This window comes from Capsaspora owczarzaki (assembly GCF_000151315.2).
Source record: "Capsaspora owczarzaki ATCC 30864 unplaced genomic scaffold supercont2.7, whole genome shotgun sequence".
NCBI classification, from domain to species: domain Eukaryota; class Filasterea; order Ministeriida; family Capsasporidae; genus Capsaspora; species Capsaspora owczarzaki.
Window position 1 is genome coordinate 1427624 of NW_011887298.1, and position 25832 is coordinate 1453455.

Genomic DNA, 25832 nt, shown 5'->3' on the forward strand with positions numbered 1-25832 from the left:
GAGCGCATGAACAGAGATCAGAAGGAACAATCCGATTTGCTCAGAATCAATCCAAACCATTCCCCTTTGCGCTTGTGCTGCAGTGCCAACTTGTGACTCTGGCATTCAACCATCAAACCCGGGGTGAGTCATTTCAAACTCTGTCACAGCACAGCACAGCACAGGTAGGACGCGTGCCAAACCGCCAAACAAAACCGCACTTGCGAATTTTCCAAACCACAAAGTAAGAACAAAAAGACGAAATCCTCAAAAGCCGCACCCACAGCCTCAGAATGACAAAACAGACGCAGTTTTCAACTTTTGGCTTTTGGCTTTTGTAATGCAATGCAATGGTCGTCCCAATGGTTTTTTTCTTTTTCTTTTTTCTTTTTTCCCATTCTTTTTTTTTTTTTTATTCTTATTTTATTTTTTATTTTTAAGGAGTTCGATTTTTTTCTAAAACGCAACTCAAAACCAGCGAACAAACAGTTCTGTCATTCAACACTCGACGACGCTTCCTCAAACAAAGAACAAACAAAAGCCAACCTCGCAACAACAATGTCTGAAGCGGCGGCGGCGGCGGCATCGGACTCTGAGCATCAGCAACAGCAGCAGCAGCCGCGGCTTGAGAAGCGCGGGTCGTGGTTCAACTCTGTCGGCTCCAAGATGCGCCGGTCGCTGTCGTCCATGTCATCATCATCAGCATCATCATCATCATCAGCAATGCCAGTTGCAGTCGTCGCTCAGACCAATGGCAATGGAGTGGCAGCGAGCGACGCCATGGATGCTCATACTCATGCTAACAGCAGTAGTAGCAACAATGGGAACAATGGCCTCACAACCCCAGCCGCCCACGCTGCAGCCACCAGTGCTCATGCCAGTGCTAGTGTGACTAATACTGCTACTGCTACCACTGCGACTACCACTGTGACTACTACTACGGCGACCACTGCGCACGGTGATGCCGCCGTCGATGGCCACGACCCACTGACGCACTCGAGCTCGGCGCTTGCTGCCTCTGCCTCTTCCTCCTCAATGACCAGCCCGGGCGGATCGCTGCGTGCGGGTGGAAGCAAGCGCAACACGCTCCTGTCGTCCTTGTTCAAGCGCGCCAGCGAGTCGGGCATGCCCAGATCCCTGTCGGACGGCGACTTGGAGCGCAACCAGCACTTGTACGCGCCGCTCACGCCAGAGGACAGGAAGCGCCTCGACATGGACGGAGCGCACATCCCAAGGCACTTGTTTGTGCGGCCAGTCAAGTCGTCGCTTGTCAAGGGCGACACGCTGCGGCGGAAACGCCAGGCCGAAGCTGCTGCTCGCGCTGCTGCACTCTCTGCTTCGGGCTCTGCGACTTCCACCACGTCCGTCACAGCAGCTGCAGCAGGACCAGGAGCAGCACCAGCGCACGCTACAAGCATCCCGTCAAGCGCATCGCAAGGGGCGCTCTCCAGCACCTTTGAGCGCTCTTCCACAGCGCCACTTGCACCGTCGTCCGCGCCGACTTCGGTTCCACCCTCGATGGATTCGAGTGCCGAGAGTCTGGTGCTCCAGCACGATGGTGCAGACTCGTCTGGAGGCCTCACTTTTGCTCGCATTGCACCAGCTGCTTCTTCAACGCCCGCCCACCCTCCTACAACTACGACTGCTACAACTACTACTGCTACTACTACGGTCGCCCCAAACTGGACGCAGACCTTCCCTGGCGGCTCATCAACACCGCCACCGGTTGTCGCTGCTGCATCGTCAGTGCCCTCCTCACCTTCTAGTGCCCCATCGTCGTCCGGCCCCGTCTGGCCAACCGACTCGCGCGCTCAACCCTTCCAGCCGGGATCACCAAGACGGCGTGTTGTTTTCTTTGAAGAGGTTGCCGTCGGCTCGACCCACACCCCGCAAAAGTACAATCGCAAATCCAATGCCCCACGGCGCACCAAGCGCGAAATTCTCGAAATTCACGGCGAACTGTATGCACTGCGCAACGAGCTCTTCCCGAACTGGTATCTTAATCAAGACAACGACACTGCCGTCTCGTTCTCGCATCAGGTAGAGGAGGAGCTCGAGCGGCAAGCCTCAGATTCCCTTCCAGAGGTGCCCGATCCATCCGGGGCTCACCCTTCCGACGCTTGCGAGCAACCAGACGCCCACGAGCCGAACGAATCGATGCAGTCCGACGATGCAGTGGTACCTGATGCTCAAGACACTTCTTCCGTTGAACTGGCTTCATGATTTGTTCCAATTGGTCTGTTTGGGTTTGTTCATTTTTCGTTATCGTAGCAGAATGTCCTCAAAAATTATCGTTTAGATATAGCCGACATAAAGCCATTCAAATCGCACATCCTCGACCGACTCGCTGAGGCTGCTTTGTCGGTTTTTCACAAAGGTTGAAGGTACAAATGTATACCCTATGCACTTTAAGGAACTTTCAATTCATTCGAATGGGCGGTTTGATGGACGATTTCACGCCCCGCACAATCAGCAAACAACATACGCATCTAATGTTCAACACAATTTCATCTGCAGCCTGCTTTTTTTTTTTTTGTTTTTTTCCACGCATCACTTTTTTTAGCAGATTTGCAAATAGCTGGTGGGGACAACGCCAACCTTGCGACCCTGACGGCATTCGGTCCAGCCTTTGTCGAGATGGCCAATGACCACGACCAGTTCGCCTGCTCGGACGTTGAGATCGCCTTCCGTATTGCTTTGATAGTCGTACAAAACCTTTGCAGTCGTCTCAACGTCAGCTTCCTCGTACAGTCCCACCTTGTCGTCTTCGTCGTCGTCGTCGTCGTCGACTGGCGTTGGGAGGGGCGAGCGACCCCTTTGAGGCTGAAATGATGCACTGCTGGGTGGCGTACTGACCTTGCTGTTTGCTGTCGGGCTCACGGCCACAGGGGAAGGAGAGGGCACGCCCAACTGGGAGAGGCGATGGCTCACGGGCGGCAAATTATCCGGCCGCTTTGCGCGCAACGTGGCAGACTCTGCCGGCTTCGGTGCAGTGGACGGCTTGGTTGGCTCGGGGCCGCGAGTCATGCCCGTTGGCAATACAAGGGGTACTGCTCCGGGCGGCACGACAGAGATTCGATTGACGTTGCGCATAGTGCTGGTCGTCCGAGGTGCGACGGGTGGAGGCGCTTCCTCCTCGGCTGGGCGTCCAGACGAAGAAGGCTCTGGAGCCATCGGGCGTGGTGCACGCGAAACGGACATTGTTCGCTGCATGTTCAAAGTGACGTACTTGGCCGGGAAGACGCCGCGGCCTCGCGAGGATTGACCCTGGTGTGGCGTGGACAGTTGACAACAGAATTCAAGTCAATGCAAGGGAATTGAAAAAAAAGAAAGCCACCAAATCCAAATGAGGACGTGGATGTCTAGGAAAGAGCAAAGAATGAAACAACACCTCCCCCCCCGCCCCAGCTGAGCGACAACAAAGCTACTTACAATCCACCAGTTCAAGGGGTCGGATGTGTCGAGTACTTGAATCGTCTCGCCGGCGTAGATTGACAACTGGTCCGGTTCTTGGGCCTCAAACGTGTGGTTGACAATGGCCGTCTGCACGGATTGCGAAAAAGCTGCAACGAGACAAAGTTAGAACAGAAAAAAAAAACAAGCTACAGGAAGCATTCTCTCGTTTGTTGGACAACATACTTTCAGGAGTTGGCGCTGCAGAACGAGTTCGGGGAGTAGGGGTTGGACTCGGGGATGTTGGAGTGACTGGGGGCTCGGTCAGTCCATGATTCTGTTGTCAACGAAATCAAAGGTGAGGGGCATCAGAGCTGTCACCACCGCGAGTCCGCACACATGCAAGCACAACTCACCTTGCTGGCGACAGCGCAAACCACCGATAGCATCGAAGCGCACTTTTCATGGACGCACAAGTGGCAAATCGCGCATTTTTTCTCCTGCCAAGCAAACGATGAGAATTGTGAGTCCGAGAGGATTCCAAGCTCCAACAAAGGGTATATGGGGGAGGTAGGGGGGGGGTGAAAGTCGATTCATCGCGACCCACCTTGCTAAAGCTGACAAAACCGCCGCCACAATAGCCTGCAGACGCGGCAAGATCCAAGGACAAAAGCAGTCAATTGTCAGTCAGGTTTTACGAATTTTGACACGCAAGCATTCTACTTTTAACAGCAGTAGCGTTTTTCATACCGCAGGTGCCTGTACGCACAGGGACCCAGCTGTGAACCCGACCGGAGAGGGGCTTGTCGCTCAGCGCGCTTGTTGCGTTCGAAAGAAGACTCAGCTGGACATCGATCGCTTTGGTGCGGAGCGTGGCCTCACGGAGCGATTTTTGCAGACTGATCAGCTCGATGAAAAGCACATCGGGATCGCCAAAGCTGGGGGTGGCAATGTAGGTCTTCCAGTTCGCCACAGCTCCCTGGACTTGGCCTGCCAGCAGCTCTGCTCGCGAGACCACGGCGAGCCGTTCTGTGGTTAGATTGGTAATAAGCAGCTTAAGAGCTGGCATGGTAGCATCGTTCACACACAGCTCAGCAGACAGCTCTGGCGAGACAACGGTGACTGGCGGTTCTGGAGGAATCTGCCGCCATTGCCTTTGGTGCTCAATACTCTTGCCAAAGCAGCTCACGTCCGCTGATCCGTCAACGGCGTTCACTTCATGCGCCAGCGGGGCAACCCTGTCAAAGGGTGGCACAGGGGACACGGTGATGGAGGATGTCAAAATGGGGGGTTGCAAACCCCTCCGCCGTGGAATCAATCGCACTTACAAATCCAACACCTCACGGCAGCCTTCTTGCAGAATCTCGCAAACACCTTGGAACTGACTTTGAATGCGAATACCCAAGCGGCTGTGCAAGTCTGTTCGCAGCCAGCCAAGTTAGCGCCACCAGAGAGCGGGTTTTCAACCCAAACAGTTTCTCATCGGAGGAAGGAGAGCCACTCAAGCCTCACCATGAAAACTGTTCATGGTGTCGGGAATATAGGCGCTGTAGTGCCAGGCCTGGCTCACAGCAGTCGAAGCACGCAGCAAATAGTACTCGTTGTGGGCGTTCTGCATGAAGGCTGGGCTTGTCTGCAGTAGGTACAAAGCAGAGCACAAAGGTCCAATGTCCAACGTCCCATGTCCAATGAGCAAATCCCTCCAGTTCCGGTTCCCAAAAACAAAAAAACAAACAAAAAACAAAAAGCAACAAAGATGGGGAATCTGTACCTTTTGATTCTTCTCCCGGGCTGCACAGGCGGACGAATAGGCCTTGAAACTGACAGCAAGTGCTTCTTGCTCTTTCACTGTTGAGAGTTTTGAGGGTTGATGTTGAGCGAGACAGACGTACAACTCTAAACATCTTGCGTTCTGAAAAACATCCACCACAAGCCAACCCTCCTCCGAGTCCGCAGCTTACTCATCTCGCTATCCATGGCCTTGCGATCGCCAAAGAGCTTCTTGGTCACTGCCCTTTGCTGCGAAGAGTACGCCCTGATCTTCTGGCAGGTGGACGAGAGCTCTGCTGCCTTCGCCGAGCGGATTGTGTGCTCTCCCACCGAGAAGTCGTGCAGTTTCGTCCACATGCCGAGGAGCGAAGGAGCAGACTTTTCCAGCTTTGCTTGCGCCACATACTGGTCTGTGGCTCGCTTGGTTGCAGCGTTGAGCTGCTGGAGCGCTGCGAGCGCGGTTTGCTCGATCGCCAGCCGCTTCTCGACGAAATCAGTCACTAGTTGAGTTGATGTGCCAGACGCGATCGATCGCCCCAGGGAGAAGTGAGTAAGCGAATGAGAGGAGTGAGCCAGTGAGTGTACGTAGAGCAGCTGTGCAAGACGGACTGGGCGTTCACCAGCCACCCCGCCCCACCCAACCCCATCCCCCGACTCCGTTTGCGTTGATTCACAGACAGCCGCTGCAGGAACGAGCGTGCTACACGCTCACGGCAACACCAGTCGCACTTTTGATGAGAAAAGCAGAGTCGATTCGCCGACTCGAAGCATTTTCTCGCTGCGCTGCGTTGGCCGCCGTCACACTGTTGCTGGAGGCCCACCGCAAACCCCCCTCCCCCGGTGGTGCAACTCGAAGCGAACGCAGCCAAAAGTGCCGCCAATGTCAGCATTGTCAGAGCTCTTTGAAAAAAGAGATAGGAAACCAAAAAAAAAAAAAAAAAAAAAAAAAAAAAAAAAGCAGGATTTTCAATCCCAAATAAGCCAAAAATCAGTAACAATAATAATCAATAAAAGCTTTTTGAAGTTTTAATTTTGTAATTTTGAGGTTTTTTGTTTTTTTTTTTGAGGTTTTTTTTTTGCTCGCTTCTCTTCTCGCGTTCAGTTCGCCGCCAACATTCAGCACCAAGAGCAAGAAGAAGGAGCGAGAGTGTGTGAAGAGAGAGGGAGAGGGAGAGAGACAAAGTGGAGCAGCGGACGAAGGGGGAAGTGGAGCAGCAGCAGGCGGGGCGTACCGAGATCGGTAAAGCCAATGACTTTTTTAGTATGGCGCTTGACTTCACGGGCGCCGTCAGTGGCCGCCAAGTCCTGGAGCGGCCGAGGCACATCCATCTGCGTGGCACTATCCATAGCAGTCACCGGTGGGCCGAGAGGAGGGGGGGGGCGGGAAAGAAGAACGGATTTGGGGGCAAAGCGATTGAGAGCGGGAACCAAAAAGTAAAAAAAATAAGACTGCTTCCTCTTTCGCAAGAATTAAGAAGCTCCAGTTGAGAACGCGGTCAGCAACAAACAGTCCATGACAAACTCGAGATGGGGCTGGAAATATGCCAAACCACGATACGTCTTCACTGCGTCATGTTTCGAAGACGGGAAGCTGAGCAAAGCGTCGTTCCATACAATGGTGTTGTGAAGCCGACTTTCGTCGATTCGACCACCGAGCTTGCGACAATCCGACATGCGCCTATTTTGAAACAAATGCGCGAGGGTTGGATCGTTCAGCTTCAAGCGAGCGACAGCCAGTCGTCCGAATGTGTGCGCTTTCACTGGCTTTTTGTCGGGTGCATCTCGCGATTGTTCCCGAATGTGTTGTGGCAAGTCCGCCATCCACCTGCATGAAAACAGACAAATTAGTTTCGAAAGAACAGGTTGTATTTTTCCTTGCTGCGAGATCTAGAGTGAAGGTGCCTTAGTTCGGCCGCATTACAGGCCATTTTTTGGGAGCCTCACTCCAGCAATTTCGTCGGATCACCCCCTCGACTGTGTCGGTCATTTTTACATTGCTTCTTTTGAAACACTAGTTGCCATTGGCTTGTTGGGGGGAGAGCATGGCGCGGAAGCCGTCTTCGGATGGACTCAGGCGCCCTTTTCGTTTGTGGCTTTTCGGAAAAATATGCCAGCCAAATCGAAGTCGGCTCAGGAGGCTCTGCCAGTCACTACGCTTTGGGAAGCTACTCAAATGGGGTCAGCTACATGAATTTTATAGAGAACGGCAATGGCGTAAGATTTACAGAAACCGGACGTGATTTGACATGCAACACAACATACTTTCAATAAACATCAAACATCAAACAACAGCGCAGCTCACTGAACAAACGTCTTGGTGTACGTGCCCTGCTGAAACGAGGTCGGAAGGACTCGGCAAATCATGCACTTGTCTCGACGCTCGATCATCCATTGAGCACACGCAACGCAGACACATGCGTGGTGACAAGGCATCAGCTTGGCATTCGTCGGGGCGTTGTAACAGACCAAGCACTCGCGATCGCTGCCCTCGATAGTCTCTTCCTCGTTTGCTCCTGCAGCTTCTTCCCCAGACAATCGCCTCAAAATTTCGCCGAACGAGGGTCGGTCAATTCGTGCAGTTTCGAGACAATCAGGCGCAAGATCCGCCGCCATGGCTTGAGCCGATTCTTTGTCCTGAGGGCTCCAGTCAATCGCCTTGTCAAGCACCGCATCGATTTTACGGCTCCTTTTCAGCTCGCGTCGAACAGTACCCATCAAGTCAATGCTGGGCGGCTGTCCAGTAACGAGCTCAAGCAGAATCATGCCGTACGAGTACACGTCTGTCTTGATGGAGACCTTGCCTTCGTCGCGATACTGTGGGCAGATGTACTGTAATGTTCCTTGAACAGTCTGCGTGCGAATGTAGCTGTGTGCATCCACTTGAGCTGGGGCAGAGCGCGTCAGACCAAAGTCGGCGACCTTGGCATGAAAGTCAGCGGCCAAAAGTACATTGTCCGTCTTGAGATCCAGGTGGAACAGCGGCTGACGCGGAATGGCAGTCTGCACAAAGTGCATGGCGTTTGCAATATCGGTCGCAATGGTTCGGCGCTGCTGCCAACTCAATGCAGGCGTGCCACCCTTGCGATCGAGACGATCGCGAACAGAACCGTTTGGCATCAGCTCGTACACCAAGCAGCGCTCGTTGCCTTCCTGGGCATAGCACATGATGGTGACGATATTCGGGTGACGGAAACGCGAGAGGGCTTCGAGCTCGGCCTCGAACTGAGAGATGCCTTGAGTTGAATCCGCTGCCAAGCGTTTGACCGCAACTCGCTGACCGCTCCACACACCAGAGTAGACGCTGCCAAATCCACCGCCACCGATGCGCTTGGACTCTGAAAACTGCGTCGTTGCTTGCGACAGGACTTGCTGCGACGTCGCATCAGACGCAGCGAGAGGCGAGTTGGGAGTATGGTCTAAGTGGGCAGGTTTCGGTGGAATGGCAGGAGGACTGGTTGCATTCTGAGGGCGAGTGCGCTGATTTCCGGCCCTGGAATTGAATCAAGTCAGAAAGACAGTCACAGCAACAAACTCCCACAAGACAAGGACACTCACGAGAACTCGCATTTTGCGGGAACGCTTTTGGATATAAGCTGAACGGCGCTTGCAGAGATCTGGTTGTCCGACAAACTGTTGCAAGCGAACACGAACAATAAATTGTCAACGACGTTCAGTGTTCGATGGCTCATGTTGCTGCATCAAGTTGTTGGAAGACCCGCACACCCACACCCCTGTACCACAACAGAACATACTTCAGTTTCGACAGGTTGGCCTTGTTTCGAAGCGCAGCTCCGATCGCCTGCGCTCCTGCATCACCGATTTGATTGGTGTGCATTCTATGCCAGATAAACATCAGAAGGAACCCACTGTTGAGCAAACTTGAAATGTGACAGGGGTCAACACGGGACCACAATACCCGAGCTGAGTCAGCGCTGTCGATGTCTGCAGGCCTTCGGCGACGGCACAAGCTCCAATGTCACTAATCCTGTTCACATCCAAGCTGCATCAACTCGGCCAAGTGAGTGTCGCGCCCCCAACAGCCTCTGTTACACCACCAGAACGTACTAAAGACTAGACAGGCTGGCCTTGTTTCGAAGCGCAGATCCGATCGCCTGAGCTCCACCGTCGCCGATTTGATTGGTGAACATCCTAAGTCAGATAGACATTAGTACCAAACCATTCGTGAGCACAGACGAAGATGCGACAAAAGCTCAAACGTGCGACTACAATACCCGAGCTGAGTCAGCGCAGTCGACGCCTGCAGGCCTTCAGCGATGGCAAAAGCGCCAATGTCACCAATCTTGTTGTTGCTCAAACTATATCAGATCGGTAAAGTTAGTGCTGCACGCCCAGCAGTCCCTGTGACACCACCATAACGTACTGAAGAATAGACAGGTTGGCCTTGTTTCGAAGCGCAGATCCGATCGCCTGAGCTCCAGCGTCGCCGATTTGATTGATGAACATCCTAAGTCAGATAGACATTAGTACCAAACCATTCGTGAGCACAGACGAAGATGCGACAGGAGGTCAACATGCGACGACAATACCCGAGCTCAGTCAGCGCAGTCGACGCCTGCAAGCCTTCAGCGACGGCAAAAGCTCCAATGTCACTAATCTTGTTCTCGTTCAAGCTGCATCAACTCGAACAAGTTAGTGTAGCGCGCCCAATAGCCTCTGTGACACCACCAGACAAGTACCTGAGTGCAATCAAGGTCGACTTGTTCCGAAGCGCAGATCCGATCGCTTGTGCTCCTGCGTCGCCAATCTGGTTGTCAGACAACCTATTGGATACAATTCAGGTCAAAACTCATCTCGAACGACTCCCTTCCTTGTTCCTGCCTTACTCGAGATATTGCAAATTGCCATTCGCCTTGAGACCCTCGGCAATGACCAAAGCATCGTCATGTGTGATATCTGAGCGTGCGAGTCTTGATGTCGCCAAACAAGTCAGCGCACAGCAACGACTACGCCTCGGTCTTGGACGATACATACATGACCCGACTGGAGGACTTGGCCTTTTCAAACAGCTCACGCTGCCGCGGTGTCCATGCTGAAGCCATCTGCAATAGTATGATCAGAACAACAGTCAGCACGAGCACGCTTTTTGCTGTTGCCAATGTTGAGCCCACTCCCACTCCCCTCCCCTTCAGTTCCGGCCGTCTTGGTGTGACTTGTTACGCCTCGTTCACTGCCCTTGGAACGAGACTCCACAACACGACAGAGCTGCTTTGCGCCTCATTCGTGAAGCGGTGGTTCTCGTTCTGAACCGCTTCTACAGCCGAGTGGTCGATCCCAGACAACCCCCAGCGCTCTCACCGCCCACCCACTCACTACGCCCATCGACAACATCAACCCAAGCTGATCCAGCGGCGAAGGTGGTGCTTGAGCCTCGGCGACAGCGTGGACCGAGCGAAACGAGAAGTGATGTGCTCACAAACAGCCAAATCCACAACAAAGACTTTGACTCTGACACCAACCAACAACAAGACACCCGTGCGATGACTTGTTGGCTTGTTCGATGAGACGTGTGAGTGTGAGTGTGTGGATAGACATGGCGTCGCACGAAGACCAGAAGCAAAATGGATGGAAAGCAGCAGAGCAAACAAGCGAAAATCAACAATCAAAGCTGTCAACCTGAATAATTTGGAAAGCAGAACCAGAAAAACAGAGTGAATTGAATGATGGTTGCTTGGGTTAATATTCCGAAAAGTAAAATCGGATATTGCCAACCTCCAATAGGCCGGCATCCTGGAATATGAACAGAATCAACAAGACATTCCAGTAAATTTGACAGCAGTTTGAACGAATGAACGACCGATGGGCACCGCGTTCTCGGATCAGGCACTGTAGTACTGTATAGTACAACCAGCATGGTACAAGGGTTACAGAATTGTAATTGTCAAAGCAAGATCGGACAGGAGGCCGCCAATCAAACTCCCTCACCCTCTCACTTCACCAGACACACGATGGAAACACTGTCGTGGAAGGCGATGGCCTCTGGGGCAGCGCGAATCGACTCGGTCTGGAAATCGAGAACGCGCAACGAGGTCAGGGCGGAGACACGCGAGAGAGCGACATACGCCTGCCCAGATTCGAACGCCCGCGAAAGGGACACTTCCGCGCAATCCAACGTCAGCCCTTGCGAACGGTGAATCGAGATGGCCCAGCCGAGCGCCAACGGCACCTGCAGGCGTTGACTAGCTCCAGTAGCATCGCTGGGCAGCGCAAATGCCGCTGGCGAAACGACGCGTTCCGTGCCAGTGCGAACAAAGCGAACCAGGGGATAGCGCTCGTTGTTGGCCAGCTCCTGCTGTCGAAGCTCCGTGTACGCTGGGGCATTGGCAGCTTGGGGCCGGCCATTCGCGGCCGCCATGCCTCCGTTTGGCGCTGGCCGGGCAAAGCCCACGACCACTCCACGCGCACCGTTAACGAGTCCTTGAGCCACGTCCAGGTTCCGTAGCAGGATGACTTGCGCCCCAACGCACAGCTCGAGTGTCCGCGGGGCCTGCACGCTCAGGTCGAGCATCGATGTGACGCGCGAGTCGCCGTCCGGTGTATCGCGCGCGTAAAAAGTCATGCGCTCTCCCGAAAGCTGCGCCAGACGCTGTTGATTGATCGAGACAACCATGTCAGTGTGCGTGCATAGCCGTGTCGCGAGGGCACCGTGCTGCTCGATTTGCTGGGATCCAGTGGCCAAAAGGGTGTCCGCAACCTCCTGGCAGCAGTCACCGCGGCGTAGCTTGCGCAAAAGCTCAATAAACCCCAAGTCGTTTTGACGATGAATCTGGCGCAACTCGAGCGTGACTGGGACGGCCTTTTGCCAACAGGCTGCCTCGAAGGCAAACTTGCGACGCTGGTTTGTGACGTGGTTTAGGTAGTGCGCTGCAGGAGCTGGAGAAAGTCGCCGCAAAGAATCAGCTGAATTCCGCCAAAGGGCTTGTTTGACCCCAGCACTTGCTGGATGACTTGATTGAGCAAATCAAACAAGTAGGGGTGATATTTGCGAGGACTCGAGTCGCGTTCGTCCAGCCGGTGCGTTGGGATCGCAAAGTCTCAGATTGCGCACGATTTCTTGTCTGCGACTTGCAACTGACTTTGAATGTACTGCATGCGCCATTCCCCGTGTACATTCGACCTTTTCAATCACTCGAGCCGTGTCCCATCTCATGTCGTAGATGTACTCGACTCGCCAAGAGGGCATCTGGATTTGGGGGGAGAGCCAGCGAGCGTTGGATTTCAGATTTCCTCCCCCTTTTCTGTCACCCCGTCACCCACCTCAAAAGTTGCACCATGTAGTAAATTCGCCGCGCTTAGGCAACTTTTTTTTCTGGTTTCTCCCCCATTCCCTCCATCTATCTGCATCTGCAGCTGAGGGCCCAGCAACAATAGCAGCAAAACGCCGCTTTAACAACTCAATACGGCGCGTTTTCCAAAAGCAGCAAGCACGTCGAACTGTGGCGATCGCTTTTTTTTGGCGTACCGCGTTCCAGAGACGGCGAGCCGAGTGCGTACTCTACAATGCATCGATCGCGACACACACTCGACCGAGGGGCAAGAGAGGGTGGCTCCAGTTCGAGCTTCCTGGCTGGGGCCCTTTTCGGCGAAACGGTTGCTTTTGCAGCGATTTGCAGCGGGCGATCGCCACAGTTGCGCTCCTTCGTCCACTTTGCCAATCCAGTCTTCCGCTTTTGCACCTGCATTGTCGTTTGAGCACAATGTTGCACTGTGCGCCATCCTGCCGTGATCTCGTCATCGCGCCTTCGTTCCAATCGAGTGTTGGCGCGGCGCGGTTTCAAAAGCGCCGCGGTTTCCGTTGCACGTTTTTGCCAGTCTTCCTTTTTTTCTTTTTTTTTTTTCTTTTTTTTTTTTCGATTCGTTCCGTTTTCTTTGCCATGAGTGAACCTCAGATTACGTTCGAGCTGCCAGAGACGCACTTTGGCGCGCGTGGTTCGGCAGACAGCACGGACGGAGAGTCGCGTGAGGCGTCGCGCCTGGCGTCGCGCGCGCAGAGCTCTGCAGGATTGCTCGCCGTGCAGCAGGAGCGCATGGACCCGTCGCGCACGTCGCACACCGACCCCCAGCGCGTGCTCTATGCGCGCGACTTTCGCCGTGCATACTACCCGCCTGCGTCCATGACCTCGCTGGATGTCGTCCGCGATCCGCATCACGAGGACTTTGACATGCGCCACTACTATGTCGAGTTTGTCGACAAGTGGTTCCCTGGCCGTCCGCTCGGCGGTTTCCTCGAGTTCCGGTTCGTTCTCTTTAGTCTTTCTTCTTCTCTTCTCCGTTCTCTCTCTCTCTCTCTCTCTCTCTCTCTCTCTCTCTCTCTCTCTCTCTCCGTTCTCTCACTGATTGGGTGGGTTGGTGGGTGGGTGGATGGGCAATCGAACAACTGTGCTGTTTTAGCACCTTATTCCTCCGTTTGCTAAACTTCCGCACCGTTTCGTTTCCCCCAAAAAACCAAAAAAAAGCGAAAAATTCCCCGTGCTTCCGTTGGGTCTTTTTTTCGTTGTTCTGTCTTGGCTGTTGGAGTGCGAGAATCAACGCATCAAATCATCGCAATATTGTGATACAAAGAGGAGGGAAAGGGGGGAAAGAGTGAAGAGTAAAGCAGGGGGAGCAAACTCACTGAGGCGATCGAAACGGAATTGAGTTGTTCTTCACCGTCCACGTGTGCTGCTCTGAATCTGGATGGTTGCGTCACACCCCCTCCCCCGTTTTACACTTGCTCTGAGATGAGACCACACTCATAAAGCACGCTCATAAAATGCACTGACATTCGATGATGATCTCATTGGCGATTCGTGATTTTTTTTAAAAAATTCGCTCAACCTTTTGATTTTGTTATTTTCAAAATCGCAATCACCAATAGCGACATTTCGTTCCGTGCCACGGTCAACAAGGAGCGCCATGTTCACAACGTGTGGTCGGACTTCAAGCAGATGGTTGGCATCAACCCGCGCCCCGAGACGACCGAGTACGCCGTCCTCGATGGCGTTTCAGGCTACCTGGAGGTAACAAACTCCCGCTTTTGCCCGATTGCTGCTCGAGCTTTTCCCGCAATTGTTCACCCACATTGCTCATCTTTCGACTTTGATCATCTTGCTAGCCTGGTGACATGTGCATCGTGCTCGGCGGCCCGTCGTCTGGCAAGACCTCCCTGCTCAAAGCCCTCTCCAACCGACTGAGCAACGCTGTTCGCGGCATCATCCAAGTCAACGGCCAGAAGGTGCCCGACAACTTTAACCGCGTTATTGGTCTGGTTCCTCAGCAGGACATTCACATTCGTACGTGAGCACACGACTGTATTCGTGCGGTTGGTTTTGTGCGTTTGGATGACTCTGACTTTAACGCTCACACTCTTGTGACCAACACAGCCACCCTGACCGTGAAGGAGACCCTGCGTTTCGCTGCCGAGCTGCAGCTCCCCGAATCCATGCCGTCTGAAGACAAGAACGACCACGTAAGTTTGCAGACGGAATTATCAGACCCTGCTGCTTTTTGGCCCCTTCCTAAAGTCTTGGTTGTCACGCTACAGGTCGATGTCGTGCTCAAGCTCCTCGGTCTGGCGCACGCCGCGGACACGATGCTGGGCAACAACCTGATTCGCGGTGTCTCGGGTGGTGAAAAGAAGCGCGTCACGATTGGTGTCGAGCTTCTCAAGACTCCCAACTTGATGCTGTTTGGTCAGTATTCTTCCATCCGCGCCTGTTTTTCTTTTTTTTTTTTTTTTGGTGCGTGGCTTCCTTGCGAGCCATTGTGCTTACCCTGCCGTTTTGTTTTTGTTCGATGCACGCAACAGACGAGCCGACGACGGGTCTGGATTCCGCCGCCGCCTTCAACGTCATGAATCACGTCCGCGGCATTGCGGACGTCGGCTTCCCGTGCATGGTCGCTCTGCTCCAGCCGTCCAAGGAGCTCTACGATCTGTTCAACAAGGTCCTGTTGATTAGCAACGGCCAGATTGTCTACTTTGGTCCCAAGGACGACGCCCTCCCGTATTTCGAGTCGATTGGCATCTCGTGCCCCGCCGGCCTGAACCCTGCCGAATTCCTCGGTGCGTCATTCTTTTTTTTTTTTTTTGCTTTTGTTTTGTTTGGGTTGCCCTCAGAAAGAATGACGCTTCATCGAACGTTCTTGCGTTTTCTTACCTTTCTCTGTTGACTCCCAAAACAGCCCAAGTCGCCGATCACCCCGAAAAGTTTGTCGCGCCGTCCGTCTCGGCAGAGCTGTCGACCGAGCACTTCCACGAGCAGTTCCGCAAGTCTGACATTTACGCCGAGCTTGGCCGCAAGCTGTGGAAGGGCGTGGCTCCTCGCAACGCGCCTCCTCCGGCCAACCCGAATGTCGTTCCCAAGTACTCGAATTCCGTGTGGACTCAGTTTAAACTGAACTTGGACCGCGCCATCAAGGTATTGTTTTTGTTGTTGTGCTCGGGTATTGATCGGTCGGTTTGCTCCGCCTCTTTCGCTCATGCTCACCTTGATCATTTTCTTTTCTCTCCTATCTCCCGACAGATCAACTTGCGCGACCCTGCCGGGTTGCAGGTGCGAATTTCGCGCAGTATCATGACCGGCTTCATTGTCGGTACCTTGTTCGTCCAGCTGGGATCGGACCAAGTTGGCGCCCGCAACAAGCTCGGTGTCATTATCAACAGCGTGGCCTTTTTTGCTTTTGGTGCTGCTGCCATGATTCCGCTGTACCTGGACGAGCGCAGTGTCTACAACTCGCAGCGCTCTGCCAAGTACTTCCAGCCATTCTCGTACTTTGCCGCCGTCAATCTTGCCGACATTCCCTTCACCATTCTCGAAGTTCTCCTATTTTCCATCATTCTCTACTTTACCGTTGGTCTTCGCAGCGGTGCTGGCTACTTTTTCTACTGGGTCTTTATGAATCTTGCTGTCGCCCTGTGGTCCAACTCGTTCTGCCGCGCCATGACCACCATCGCTCCGTACGTACCCTTTGTTTTTGGCAGTAGTGCCTCAAACCTGTGGTGCGACTCTGACTTTTTTTTTTTTTTTTTTCGGTTTGTTTTCACGTATGCTCAGGAGCTTTTCGATTGCCAACGCTGTCATTCCTGCCGTCATTGCCATCTTTTTGCTGTTCAATGGCTACCTTGTGCCGTATGGCTCGTAAGTATTGGTGCAGCTTTCTGCAAATGTTGCCACGATCATGCTCGCTTCAGTTTCATCCTTTGACGGCTTTGTTTGCTCTCGCATTTGCCCAGGTTCCCTGAAGGCTGGAAGTGGATGTACTGGATCTCCCCCTTGCACTACAGCTACGAAGGCCTTGCCATCAACGAGTTTGAGGGCAATCCGCTGACATGCGACCCGGATCAGCTCGTGCCCCCGCCTTTTGCCCCCAACTTTACTGCCCCGTTCCCTTACGGCTTCAATGGCACCCAGACTTGCCCCTTCACGATGGGTGATCAGGTACGCGTTGTCATGTCTCCCCAAATAACTTGTTCAACATGTGGTCAAAGCTTGTTTGCCCTCCCCCTTTCATCGCTCACATCTTCTCTCTTCTCCTTTCCTTCTCCTATGCTATGTCTTTGCAGTACTTGGCCACCTACTCTGTCCAGATGGGCAACGACTGGATTGCCTGGGACATGGTCATCATGTACGTCTTCTACCTCTTCTTCCTGCTGGTCACGTTCGTTCTGCAAAAGTACGTCACGTTCGACGCCACGCACAACCCGCACGTCGAAACGACCGAAGACCGTGCCAACCGTCGCAAGATTCTTGCCGCCAAGATGCTCAACAATGTGAAGAAAACAACCGTTTCCAGCGAGACAGCCAAGGCGTATCTCGAGTTCAAAAACCTCAGCTATTCGGTCGAGGTGGTTGATTCCAACAAGAAGAAGGTCCAGAAGCAGCTGCTGAAGGACATTAACGGTTATGTCAAGCCCGGAACAATGGTTGCGCTCATGGGCCCTTCTGGCGCTGGCAAGACAACTCTGCTCGACGTTCTGGCCGATCGCAAGACGGGCGGTACCGTGACTGGCGAAATCCTGGTCAATGGTGCCCCGCGCAACGAGTTTTTCAAGCGTATTTCTGGCTACTGCGAACAGCAGGATATTCACTTTGCGCGCTCGACCGTGCGCGAGGCGATTGCGTTCTCGGCCATGTGCCGCTTGCCCGAGGAGATGTCGGCCGAGGAAAAGTGGCGCATGGTGGACAATGTCATTGCCGAGCTCGACATGGAAGACATTGCCGAGGACATGGTCGGCACTCCGGCCGAAGGTGGTTTGTCTGCCGAGCAACGCAAGCGTCTGACCATTGCCGTCGAGCTGGTCACCGATCCGCCGCTCTTGTTCTTGGATGAGCCCACCTCGGGTCTGGACGCGTACGGTGCCGCGCTCGTCATGAACAAGATTGCTGAGATTGCCCGCAGCGGTCGCTCCGTCATTTGCACCATCCACCAACCCTCGGCCGAGCTCTTCCTCATGTTTGACCACCTCCTGCTTCTTCGTCCCGGCGGCCGCCAAGTGTTCTTTGGCTCTGTCGGTCAAAACCTTTCCCTGCTGCTTGGTTATGTCAAGGAGCACTTTGGTCTTACTTTCAAGAACGATCGCGTGAGTAGTAGTAGTAGGAGTAGTAGTAGCAGCCGCCGCCGCAGCAACAGCAATAGTTGTTGTGGATTTTGTGATTGACGCAAGAAGGTGTTTGTGATTGCAACGTTGCTGATTTCTGACCTTGCTGGACTCTACAGAACCCGGCCGACTGGATGATGGATACTGTCTGCACCGCTCCTGACAAGGATGGCGCTGCTCTCTGGGACGCCTCGGCAGAATGCAAGCAAGTCATTGATACTCTGGCAAAGGGCGTGACGCCGCCGGACGTGAAGCCGCCGCACTTTGAGCGCGCTCGATTCGCCACCTCGCTGGGAACGCAGCTGCGCGAGGTTTTCCCCCGTACCTTCCAAATGTTCTGGCGCAACCCCTTGCTCGTCAAGGTTCGCTTTATGATTTACCTCGTCGTTGGTCTGATTCTCGGCTCCTTCCTGTGGCAGCAGCAGCTGGACCAGGCTGGCGCGACCAACCGCGTCGCCATCATGTTCTTTGGCATTGTGTTTGTTGCCTACGCCACCCACAGTGCCATTGGTGACATTATGGACATGCGGACGGTGTTTTACCGAGAAAAGATGGCAGGCAGCTACCGTGTCACTGCGATTGCCATTTCGATTGTCCTGACAGAAATTCCCTACCACGTCATTTACGTGACCTTCTATGTCGTGCCCATGTACTGGATTTCCGGTCTCAATCCCGATGCCGGCCGCTTCTTTTTCTTCTACCTGGTCTTCTTCACGGCCTATCTCTGCTCGCTGGCCTTTGCCCAGTTCATTGCTGTCGTGTCTCCCAATCCCGCTGTGGCCAATGCTCTTGCTCCGACCCTGACGACCTTTTTCTTTGTAAGACATGGGGTGGTGGTGGTGGTGGTGGTGGTGTGGATTTTGCTGTTGCTGCTGTTGTTTTTGGCTGGAAACGTTGCTCACCAAGTCTTCCGATTTCCCTCCCCCCCTTTTTTCGTCCTCTTTGACAGATCTTTGCTGGCTTCCTCATTCCCAAGGAAAGCATGGGCTGGTACTGGCGTTGGTTCTACTACATTGACTACTTTTCGTACTGCATCAGCGCGTTCACTGTCAACGAGTTTTCTGGGCTCGAGTTCCACTGCGATGAAAAGTCGTACGTGAACGTCACCAGTCCCTACGACCCTTCGCAGTACAAGCTGTACTGCCCGCTCACCAAGGGCGAGGACATTTTCGCCATCTTCAACCTCGATGCCACCTCCAAGTGGCGCGATTGGGGCATTCTCCTTTGCTTCTATGCATTCTTCTCTGCGTTGGTCTTTGTCGGCATGCGCTTCTACTCTGCGCTGAAGCGTTAAGCCATTGGACAGTTGGGCGTTGCACCAATGAGGCTGTGTTGCATTTGTTTTTCTTGCATGATGCTGGTTTGTGTGTGTGTGTGTGTGTGTTGTCTTTTTGTATCAGGCCCTAAAAATAACTATTGTGTTTTTATATCTGCGTGTATTGTTCCTATTGACGGTCCTCTTCGGGAAGCTTGGAAGGGTAGACTGCAAAAATCCTTTTTACGTACAGTGTCTGACGAACTGGGCTCATCTCTAAATCGGTCTTTCCCCTCATTCGTCACTGTATTCTCGGTAAACGGCGCTTTCTCATCGATTCTGTGTGCTGTCGCATTGATTCCAGGTTCAGGTTCCCGGTCAAGATCGTCTCTTCCTTTTTTTTTGACGGCGAAATTTCCACTCTACTCTGGCCATTCAGCTCAATCCCTCGACCTTGCCACCTTCTTCCAAGTCGCGAATCTCCAATCCATTGCAAGTGTTCATCCTTTCTTGATTCAATGTCAATTTCATTCAATTTCATTCAATTTCATCAATTGAGATTTTCAATTCAGTCCATTTTGACGTTAACGCAGATTTTTTCATAATTTTTTTTAGCAGAATGGTTTTCACTGATCTTGACAAGGCCACCGGTCTCACCGCCCTCAACACCTTCCTCGCCGACAAGAGCTACATCGAAGGGTAAGCACACTCCCCCTTCGCATTACAACCCGCTTCCCTGTCCCTGTCCCTGTCCCTGTTCCTCTCCAGGCAGCATCAACAAAGCAAATCGCCTAATGCAAAACCCATAGAAAACAGAGATCTTTTTTTTTTTATATTTTATTTCCACGTGGAGGGACTTTTTTTTTTTATTATTTCCTTTTCTTTTTTTTCTCCTTCTTCTTCTTGTTTCGCTGTCGCTCTGGCTCGTCACTGGACCAGCGGCGTGGTTTTGACTGCCTTTTTTTTCGTTCAGCTGCCAGTTGCACGCCAGCAGAGCAACCCCCAGCAAAACATCAGCAGCCAAAGAAGAAGAAGAAGCAAAAAGAAAAACCGTGCTTTTTTTTTTTTGTTTTTTTTTTTTAATTTTTGGTTTTGGATTTCCAGTTGAAGTGGATCGGTTCAATGCCCCACGCGAACTGGCTGACTGTCTGACTGTCTGACTGACTGACTGACTGGGCTGTTCTGCGCGTCATCCGTGCTGGAGCGGGTGCGATTGATTGAGAGCGGAGAGCGCAGACAGAAAGAGACAGAAAGAAAAGCGGCCCTTTTTTTTTTTTTTTCCTTTTTTTTCTTTCTCCTTTTCTTCCAATGCGATTCTGAACGATTCCCTCGTGCGTTTCCATTGCATCACTGAGCTCTCCCATTCATCATCATCTTCTTCATCATCACCACTTCTTCATCATCACCACTTCATCGTTCACATTCATCGTTCACAAAATGGCAGTGATGCAGCACCATCACCCTCTTGCATCAGCACTCACTGACTTGCTCTTCTCTTGCTCTCAGCTTTGCCGCCTCGCAGGCCGATGCTGCCGTCTTCGCCGCCGTCGCCGCCGCCCCCGACGCCAAGTTCGAGCACGCTGCTCGCTGGTACAAGCACATTGCCTCGTACGACGCCAGCACTCTGCCCGGCGACAAGGCCAAGGCTGCCGCTCTTGTTGTTGTGAGCGCTGCTGCCCCCGCGAAGGCTGCTGCTGCTGCTGCTGCTGCCCCCGCCGACGAGGACGACATTGACCTGTTCGGCGACGAGGAGGAGGAAGACGAGGAGACCAAGAAGATCAAGGAGGCTCGCGTTGCCGAGTACCAGGCCAAGAAGGGCAACAAGCCCGTCCTGATTGCCAAGTCCAGCATTCTGCTCGACATCAAGCCCTGGGACGACGAGACCGACATGGTTGAGATTGAGCGCCTCGTCCGCACCATCGAGATGGACGGCCTTGTTTGGGGCCAGGCCAAGCTCATCCCCATCGGCTACGGCATCAAGAAGCTCCAGATCAACTGCGTCGTCGAGGACGACAAGGTCGGCACTGACATTCTTGAGGAGAAGATCACCGAGTTCGAGGACCACGTCCAGTCCGTCGACGTTGCTGCCTTCAACAAGATTTAAGCGCGCGCAACTCAGTAGTACAAAAATCACAGAATAAAAAACACACATGCATTACTTTATGTTTCTCCCCCATCCATTGTTTTTGAACAATTTCTGTTCTAGTAAACGTTGATTTTCATTTTCTTGTCTTGTTTGAACTGTCCAATGAGCTGTGGCACTTGAGTTTGAGGTTGGGATGGCGATCCAAGTCAATTTTACAAGCAAGCAAAATAACAACTCACCTTCCATTGATCGTCAGTCAGTCAGTCGTTTTATTTCTGTTCCTCGTCATCGTCGCTCGTTCTCGTTTGTTATTTTTTCCCTTATCAGTCTGAGACACGTCGACAACGTTCCACCCAAATTTCCACCCAAGCCAAACCCGCACCTCCTCATCTCAATCTCCGCTTCTCTCCTCCACCACCCCCTCAGATGAGCGCGGGACGACCGCAGCCCCATCCTGGCTCACGGCGCCCCGCCACGACTGCTGCTGCTGCTGGTGGTGGTTCTGCTGCTGCGAATCCGCTTGGAATTCTGGCGGATTTGCTTGATCTGCGCCCGCCTCACTCCAAGCCTTCCTCATCATCATTATCAACGTCATCATCCCTTCTATCATCACCACCACTCCCACTCGCCTCCAGGCTGCCCGCGGTGGTCGCAGGCGGACACGATGCAACGGGATTGCCAGCCAGTGCCGCAGCCGCCGCGCTCACGACGCTCTTCCCGGCCTTCTTCGACCCTGCTTCAACTCCCCTGGCGAGCAACAATGGCAGTGCTGCTGGCATCCCTGGTGCCGAGCAGCCGCCGCTGTTGCCCGGCGAGCAGCTCGTCATGACCCTCCGACAGGTCTACTGCGTCGTCCCCATCGCCCTCGCGCTCGTTGCCAAAGGCACCCTCACGCTGACCGACCACCGGCTCATCTTCCACGGTCGCACTGTCTCTGTGAGTGAATTTGACACATCGAGTTCATGCTTGGGGACCCCCTTCCGACCCCTTTTCCTTGTTGGGTGTTGGACATGCTCAAAGTGTTGCCGATTTGGGAAGCGCCCGGCTGATCAAAAGCCCCCAACCCCACACGTCATGTACTGTACTGCATGCTAAACTTACCACTCGACTGATGTACCTGTTTGGCAGAGCAACCCCAATCGACGGTTCGAGTACGAGTATTACAGCGCTACAAGTCCGTTCGAAGAAGATTCCGCCGACGACGATTTGCCATCCTCGTCCGTTGGGAGAATGCCGAAAGCGATCAACGGCGGCGCATCAGTCGTGTCGCCCGGCCCGGTTGCTCGACAGCAATCCACCTCACCCGTCAACCAACCGCCGCCTGGTGTCACTCGAAGTGCATCTCCAAATGCGATTCGAGCCTCGCCCCCTGCTGCTGCCGTTGTTGCTCGCCCATCGCCTCCGCCTCGGCCGCTTCGACCTGCCGCGCCGACGTCCTTGCCTGTGGTCTCAACCCGCGCTCCAGGACTTCAAGGCGTGCCGCCGCGAGTGCTGCCTTCAACACCTCCGCGGTCGCCAAACGCCGCCGCCACTGTGCCGCCCCGGCTGTCTCCCCGTCCTACTCCTACCGCTTCCTCGTCCGCAGCAGCCTTTCCAGCAGCGAGAACCTCCATCCCTATGCAGCAGGCCGAGCAGCCAGAAGAGGACTCTCGCTCTGACAATGATGCAGACCAACAAGCCTTGCTTTCGCGGCTCAAGACCTTGCGCGGTGAGCCTGAGCCAGATGCAACCTCGCGGTCGTCTTTTGCCTTTGACGATGGACCGGACGACATTGGCGTGAACGACGGGCTCGACAGCGACGTTGGCTCGATCGACTCTAGCTTTTCCGGCCTCAGCATCAGCAGTAGCGCGAGCAATGGCAGCACGAGCGTTGCCAATCTCAGCCTGGAGCCCTTCTACATAGCAATGCCTGTGACCTCCATTGGCGATGTCAACCGGAAGCCGGCCTCGCACGTCAAATCTCACGATCTCTGGGTGTCGGAGGGTGTGCAGATTGCTTGTCGAAACTTTGGCGTGTTGCGCATCTGCGTCAGCGCCACGAGCACTGCCGTCGGCGATTTCACCCAACTCATCACCAATCTGGTGCGCGTGTCACGGCCAGTGGTTCCGCGCAAGTGTTTCGCGTATGCTTACCGTGCCGGGCTGGCCCAGGCGTTGATGCGCGCGCTTTCACAGACCGAGTCGAGCCCGGTGACGCTTTCGCACGCTCAGCAACTCGTGTCCGTCTTTTTCGCCCCGTCGGGCCCGAACTTTGTGGATATTGGGACGGAAATTGCGCTCTCGCTCCACCGAAGTGACAATGCCTGGCGCATTGTCCACTCGCCAGCGTTTGCAAACTGCGTCTCCTATCCAGCCTTCCACGGTGTTCCACTCGCCTGTACCGATGCACAAATCGGTCAAGTGGCTGCCTTTCACAAGGAAGGACGCTTCCCAATCGTTGCCTGGACCCATCCCACTTCCGGCAGCACCCTCCTCCGAGCTGCATCGCCCAAGCATCGACGTGGCACCCCTAGCCAGCGGTCTGAGCCGGACGAAAAGTACCTGCAGGCGATTTGCTTGACGTCCCCATGCACAGGCGATGCCAAATTGGTCGTGTTTTCAGATTTGCCGACCGCCACTGTCAGCGCGACCGTCCAGAGCAGCTATAGCGCTGCCCAGGGCGGCATGACCGCGGTCCAGGGAGAGTGTAAGTTGATGAGCGTGTTTTGATTTTGGGCGTTTGGTTGTTGTCGGTCGCTGTCCTGTGATCTGACATCCCTTTGCGCATGCTGACTCGTCCTCTCCCAGTGTATTATTACCCACACTGCCAGTTCGAGCTTTCCGAAGCCTATCTATCCGACCCGAAGGCGCTACGATCAAGCTACATTAAGCTCCAAGCTATGCTGTATTCTGTCGTGTACGTTTGGAGTCGGGTGTTGTTTGAATGTTGGTTTTGTGCAACACATGCACAACAACCCCCCTCATCAATTTTTTATGGCCTGTGGTATTCACTTGTGCTTTGACAGGAGCGAGGCAAAGTTCCAAAGTCTGCTTGAAGAGTCGCGTTGGCTCGAGTTTGTCAGCCACAGCTTGAGTGTCGCATCCAAGATCGCCCAGCTCCAATCCGAGCCAATGGCTCCACACGTTCTTGTCGCCTATGAACGTGGCTGGGACAAGACTTTGGTGGTAAGTCCGCGGAAAGCTCGGTGAGACACTACAAGAATTCATCACAAACTCACGTTTTCCCCCAAAACCCCCTTCCACAGGTTTGCGCCCTTGTGCAGCTGCTGCAAGAACCCGCATTCCGAACGTTGCACGGCTTCCAAAAGCTCATCCAGAAGGAGTTTATCGTGCATGGACACCGATTTCCGCATCGAACGCTGCTCATGGGTCTCGAGCCTCGAACACACGAAGACTCACCAGTGTTCTTGCTCTTCTTGGATGCCGTGTGGCAGCTTCTGGTTCAGTTCCCTACCGCGTTTGAGTTTAACGAGGCGCTGCTGATTTTCCTTGCAGACGCTGCTTACTCGTCTCGATTCGGCTCGTTCCTGTTTGCGATGGAGCGAGACCGGGCCAAATCGTCCGTTGAGGACGAAACCATCTCCGTGTGGGCCTATTTGAACGTGCTCGTTGCAAGCGGCGAGTCCCGCTTCTTCAATGGCCGATTTGCGAAAACTGTGTCCGCAACCATGTTCCTCGAGCCCGATGCCGGCATCTCGGCTCTTCAATTGTGGACCAATCTGTTTGTACGATGGGGCACGGATCTGCGCCACGCTCAGTCAGCATGCACGGTGGTTGGCATGTTGCCCCACGCGAGCGCGGCAGTCATGACCGCAGTCGTCGCGCCAACGCCACAACAAGGACGCAAGGAAATGTCCAGCGCCGAGTTTGCCAAACTCCAAGCCGCCATGGGATTCACGAATCCAACATGGTCAGCCTCTGTCCGAAGGACCTACAATAGCGGCGCTGGTCCGCTGGCTTGCGTTGGTCTTTCGGAAGCCCCGACTGCGGACAAGTCATTCACTCCTCCCGGAGAGCCTGACTCTGGACCGGGCATGCGGGCCGTTTCAGCGACTGTCAATCTTGCTGCATCGTTTGTGTCAGCCAACACGAGTAAGTGTGGAACAGGAAGAAAACCCGAATGTGATTGATTGGTTCTTACCGTGTCTTTATTCCACTAGATGTACCGACCGGCATGACTGTGACAGAGTCCATGGCGAAAGGGTTTCTTTTCAAGGTTGGTGGCGTGCGAAAGAATTGGAAACGCCGGTGGTTTGTCCTTGACACGAGCCGGCGGTGCTTGAGCTACTTTGAAGATGAGAAGGCAAGCGACTTTCTTTGCATGTTGTTATGTTGTTCGAAAAGGCCCAGCAAGGGTTGATGTGCTGACTTTTGTGCTTTGCCTATTTTGTTTCCATCTCTGCGGTGCCAACCCTTTTGCCTTTCCACGACCTCAACAGGAGCGAATCCCCAAAGGGTTGATTGCGCTATCCGAGATTCTGCGTGTTTACACGAACGGATCTGCGGCGGCTGTTCCTGCTGGCGGGAATGCCAACACTGCGCTCGAGTTTTCCATTGTGACTGCGCGCCGCATTTATGTCATGCGAGCTGCCAACGAGAAGGTGCTCCGCGCCTGGGTTTTGGTCGTGAATGCGAGCTGCTTGCGATCTTGACGGTTTTGTTTGGTTTTGCGTGCTGCTTCCAGTTCGTAAAAGTCCAAAGCTCGTGTGTCAGCATTTTTATTCTACTTGACTTGCTGCATATTTCTTGTCTCA

The 25832-nt window shown here is 53.7% G+C and overlaps 7 protein-coding genes across 8 annotated transcripts; 4 read left to right on the top strand and 3 right to left on the bottom strand.

Annotated features, from left to right (window-relative positions):
- The first annotated feature begins 400 nt into the window (after positions 1 to 400).
- On the top strand, positions 401 to 2311 carry CAOG_04926 (hypothetical protein). Its single transcript, XM_004347627.2, has one exon. The coding sequence runs from the start codon at positions 538 to 540 to the stop codon at positions 2200 to 2202; it is 1665 nt and encodes a 554-aa protein (XP_004347677.1). The 5' UTR covers positions 401 to 537; the 3' UTR covers positions 2203 to 2311.
- Positions 2312 to 2380: 69 nt separating this feature from the next.
- On the bottom strand, positions 2381 to 6598 carry CAOG_04927 (SH3 domain-containing protein). Its single transcript, XM_004347628.2, has 11 exons — positions 6375 to 6598; positions 5334 to 5642; positions 5144 to 5220; positions 4885 to 5005; positions 4701 to 4791; positions 4123 to 4610; positions 3980 to 4014; positions 3789 to 3872; positions 3619 to 3709; positions 3412 to 3542; positions 2381 to 3246 (listed from the first exon to the last, which is right to left on the bottom strand). The coding sequence occupies exons 1-11, from the start codon at positions 6487 to 6489 to the stop codon at positions 2539 to 2541; spliced, it is 2250 nt and encodes a 749-aa protein (XP_004347678.2). The 5' UTR covers positions 6490 to 6598; the 3' UTR covers positions 2381 to 2538.
- Positions 6599 to 7318: 720 nt separating this feature from the next.
- Positions 7319 to 10834, bottom strand: CAOG_04928 (the record flags this gene model as incomplete). 2 transcript variants are annotated; one of them, XM_004347629.2, is made up of 12 exons in its annotated part: positions 7319 to 8632; positions 8698 to 8772; positions 8895 to 8978; positions 9059 to 9142; positions 9208 to 9291; positions 9375 to 9458; positions 9524 to 9607; positions 9690 to 9773; positions 9840 to 9923; positions 9987 to 10070; positions 10135 to 10202; positions 10777 to 10834. In XM_004347629.2, 11 exons carry the CDS (start codon positions 10200 to 10202, stop codon positions 7441 to 7443), a joined length of 2007 nt encoding a protein of 668 aa, XP_004347679.1. The 2 variants fall into 2 exon arrangements, with proteins under 2 accessions (XP_004347679.1, XP_011270426.1); XM_011272124.1 differs by lacking the exons at positions 9059 to 9142; positions 9208 to 9291; positions 9375 to 9458; positions 10777 to 10834 and having other exon boundaries at positions 7441 to 8632; positions 8895 to 8914; positions 9544 to 9607.
- Positions 10835 to 11089: 255 nt separating this feature from the next.
- On the bottom strand, positions 11090 to 12842 carry CAOG_04929 (PIF1/RRM3 DNA helicase-like protein; the record flags this gene model as incomplete). The annotated part of the gene is made up of 2 exons (XM_004347630.1): positions 11090 to 12033; positions 12623 to 12842. The coding sequence occupies 2 exons, from the start codon at positions 12840 to 12842 to the stop codon at positions 11090 to 11092; spliced, it is 1164 nt and encodes a 387-aa protein (XP_004347680.1).
- Positions 12843 to 12980: 138 nt separating this feature from the next.
- On the top strand, positions 12981 to 19170 carry CAOG_04930 (ABC transporter mdrA2). Its single transcript, XM_004347631.2, has 13 exons — positions 12981 to 13396; positions 14018 to 14159; positions 14255 to 14432; positions 14523 to 14608; positions 14684 to 14831; positions 14948 to 15202; positions 15322 to 15557; positions 15663 to 16096; positions 16194 to 16277; positions 16373 to 16577; positions 16703 to 17719; positions 17857 to 18555; positions 18687 to 19170. Exons 1-13 carry the CDS (start codon positions 13035 to 13037, stop codon positions 19029 to 19031), a joined length of 4191 nt encoding a protein of 1396 aa, XP_004347681.2. The 5' UTR covers positions 12981 to 13034; the 3' UTR covers positions 19032 to 19170.
- A 375-nt stretch (positions 19171 to 19545) lies between these two features.
- Positions 19546 to 21218, top strand: CAOG_04931 (translation elongation factor eEF-1 beta chain). Its single transcript, XM_004347632.2, has 2 exons — positions 19546 to 19691; positions 20499 to 21218. The coding sequence occupies exons 1-2, from the start codon at positions 19612 to 19614 to the stop codon at positions 21094 to 21096; spliced, it is 678 nt and encodes a 225-aa protein (XP_004347682.1). The 5' UTR covers positions 19546 to 19611; the 3' UTR covers positions 21097 to 21218.
- Positions 21219 to 21350: 132 nt separating this feature from the next.
- Positions 21351 to 25815, top strand: CAOG_04932 (hypothetical protein). Its single transcript, XM_004347633.2, has 7 exons — positions 21351 to 22014; positions 22207 to 23764; positions 23866 to 23974; positions 24084 to 24243; positions 24324 to 25170; positions 25239 to 25381; positions 25518 to 25815. The coding sequence occupies exons 1-7, from the start codon at positions 21505 to 21507 to the stop codon at positions 25728 to 25730; spliced, it is 3540 nt and encodes a 1179-aa protein (XP_004347683.2). The 5' UTR covers positions 21351 to 21504; the 3' UTR covers positions 25731 to 25815.
- Positions 25816 to 25832: the final 17 nt, after the last annotated feature.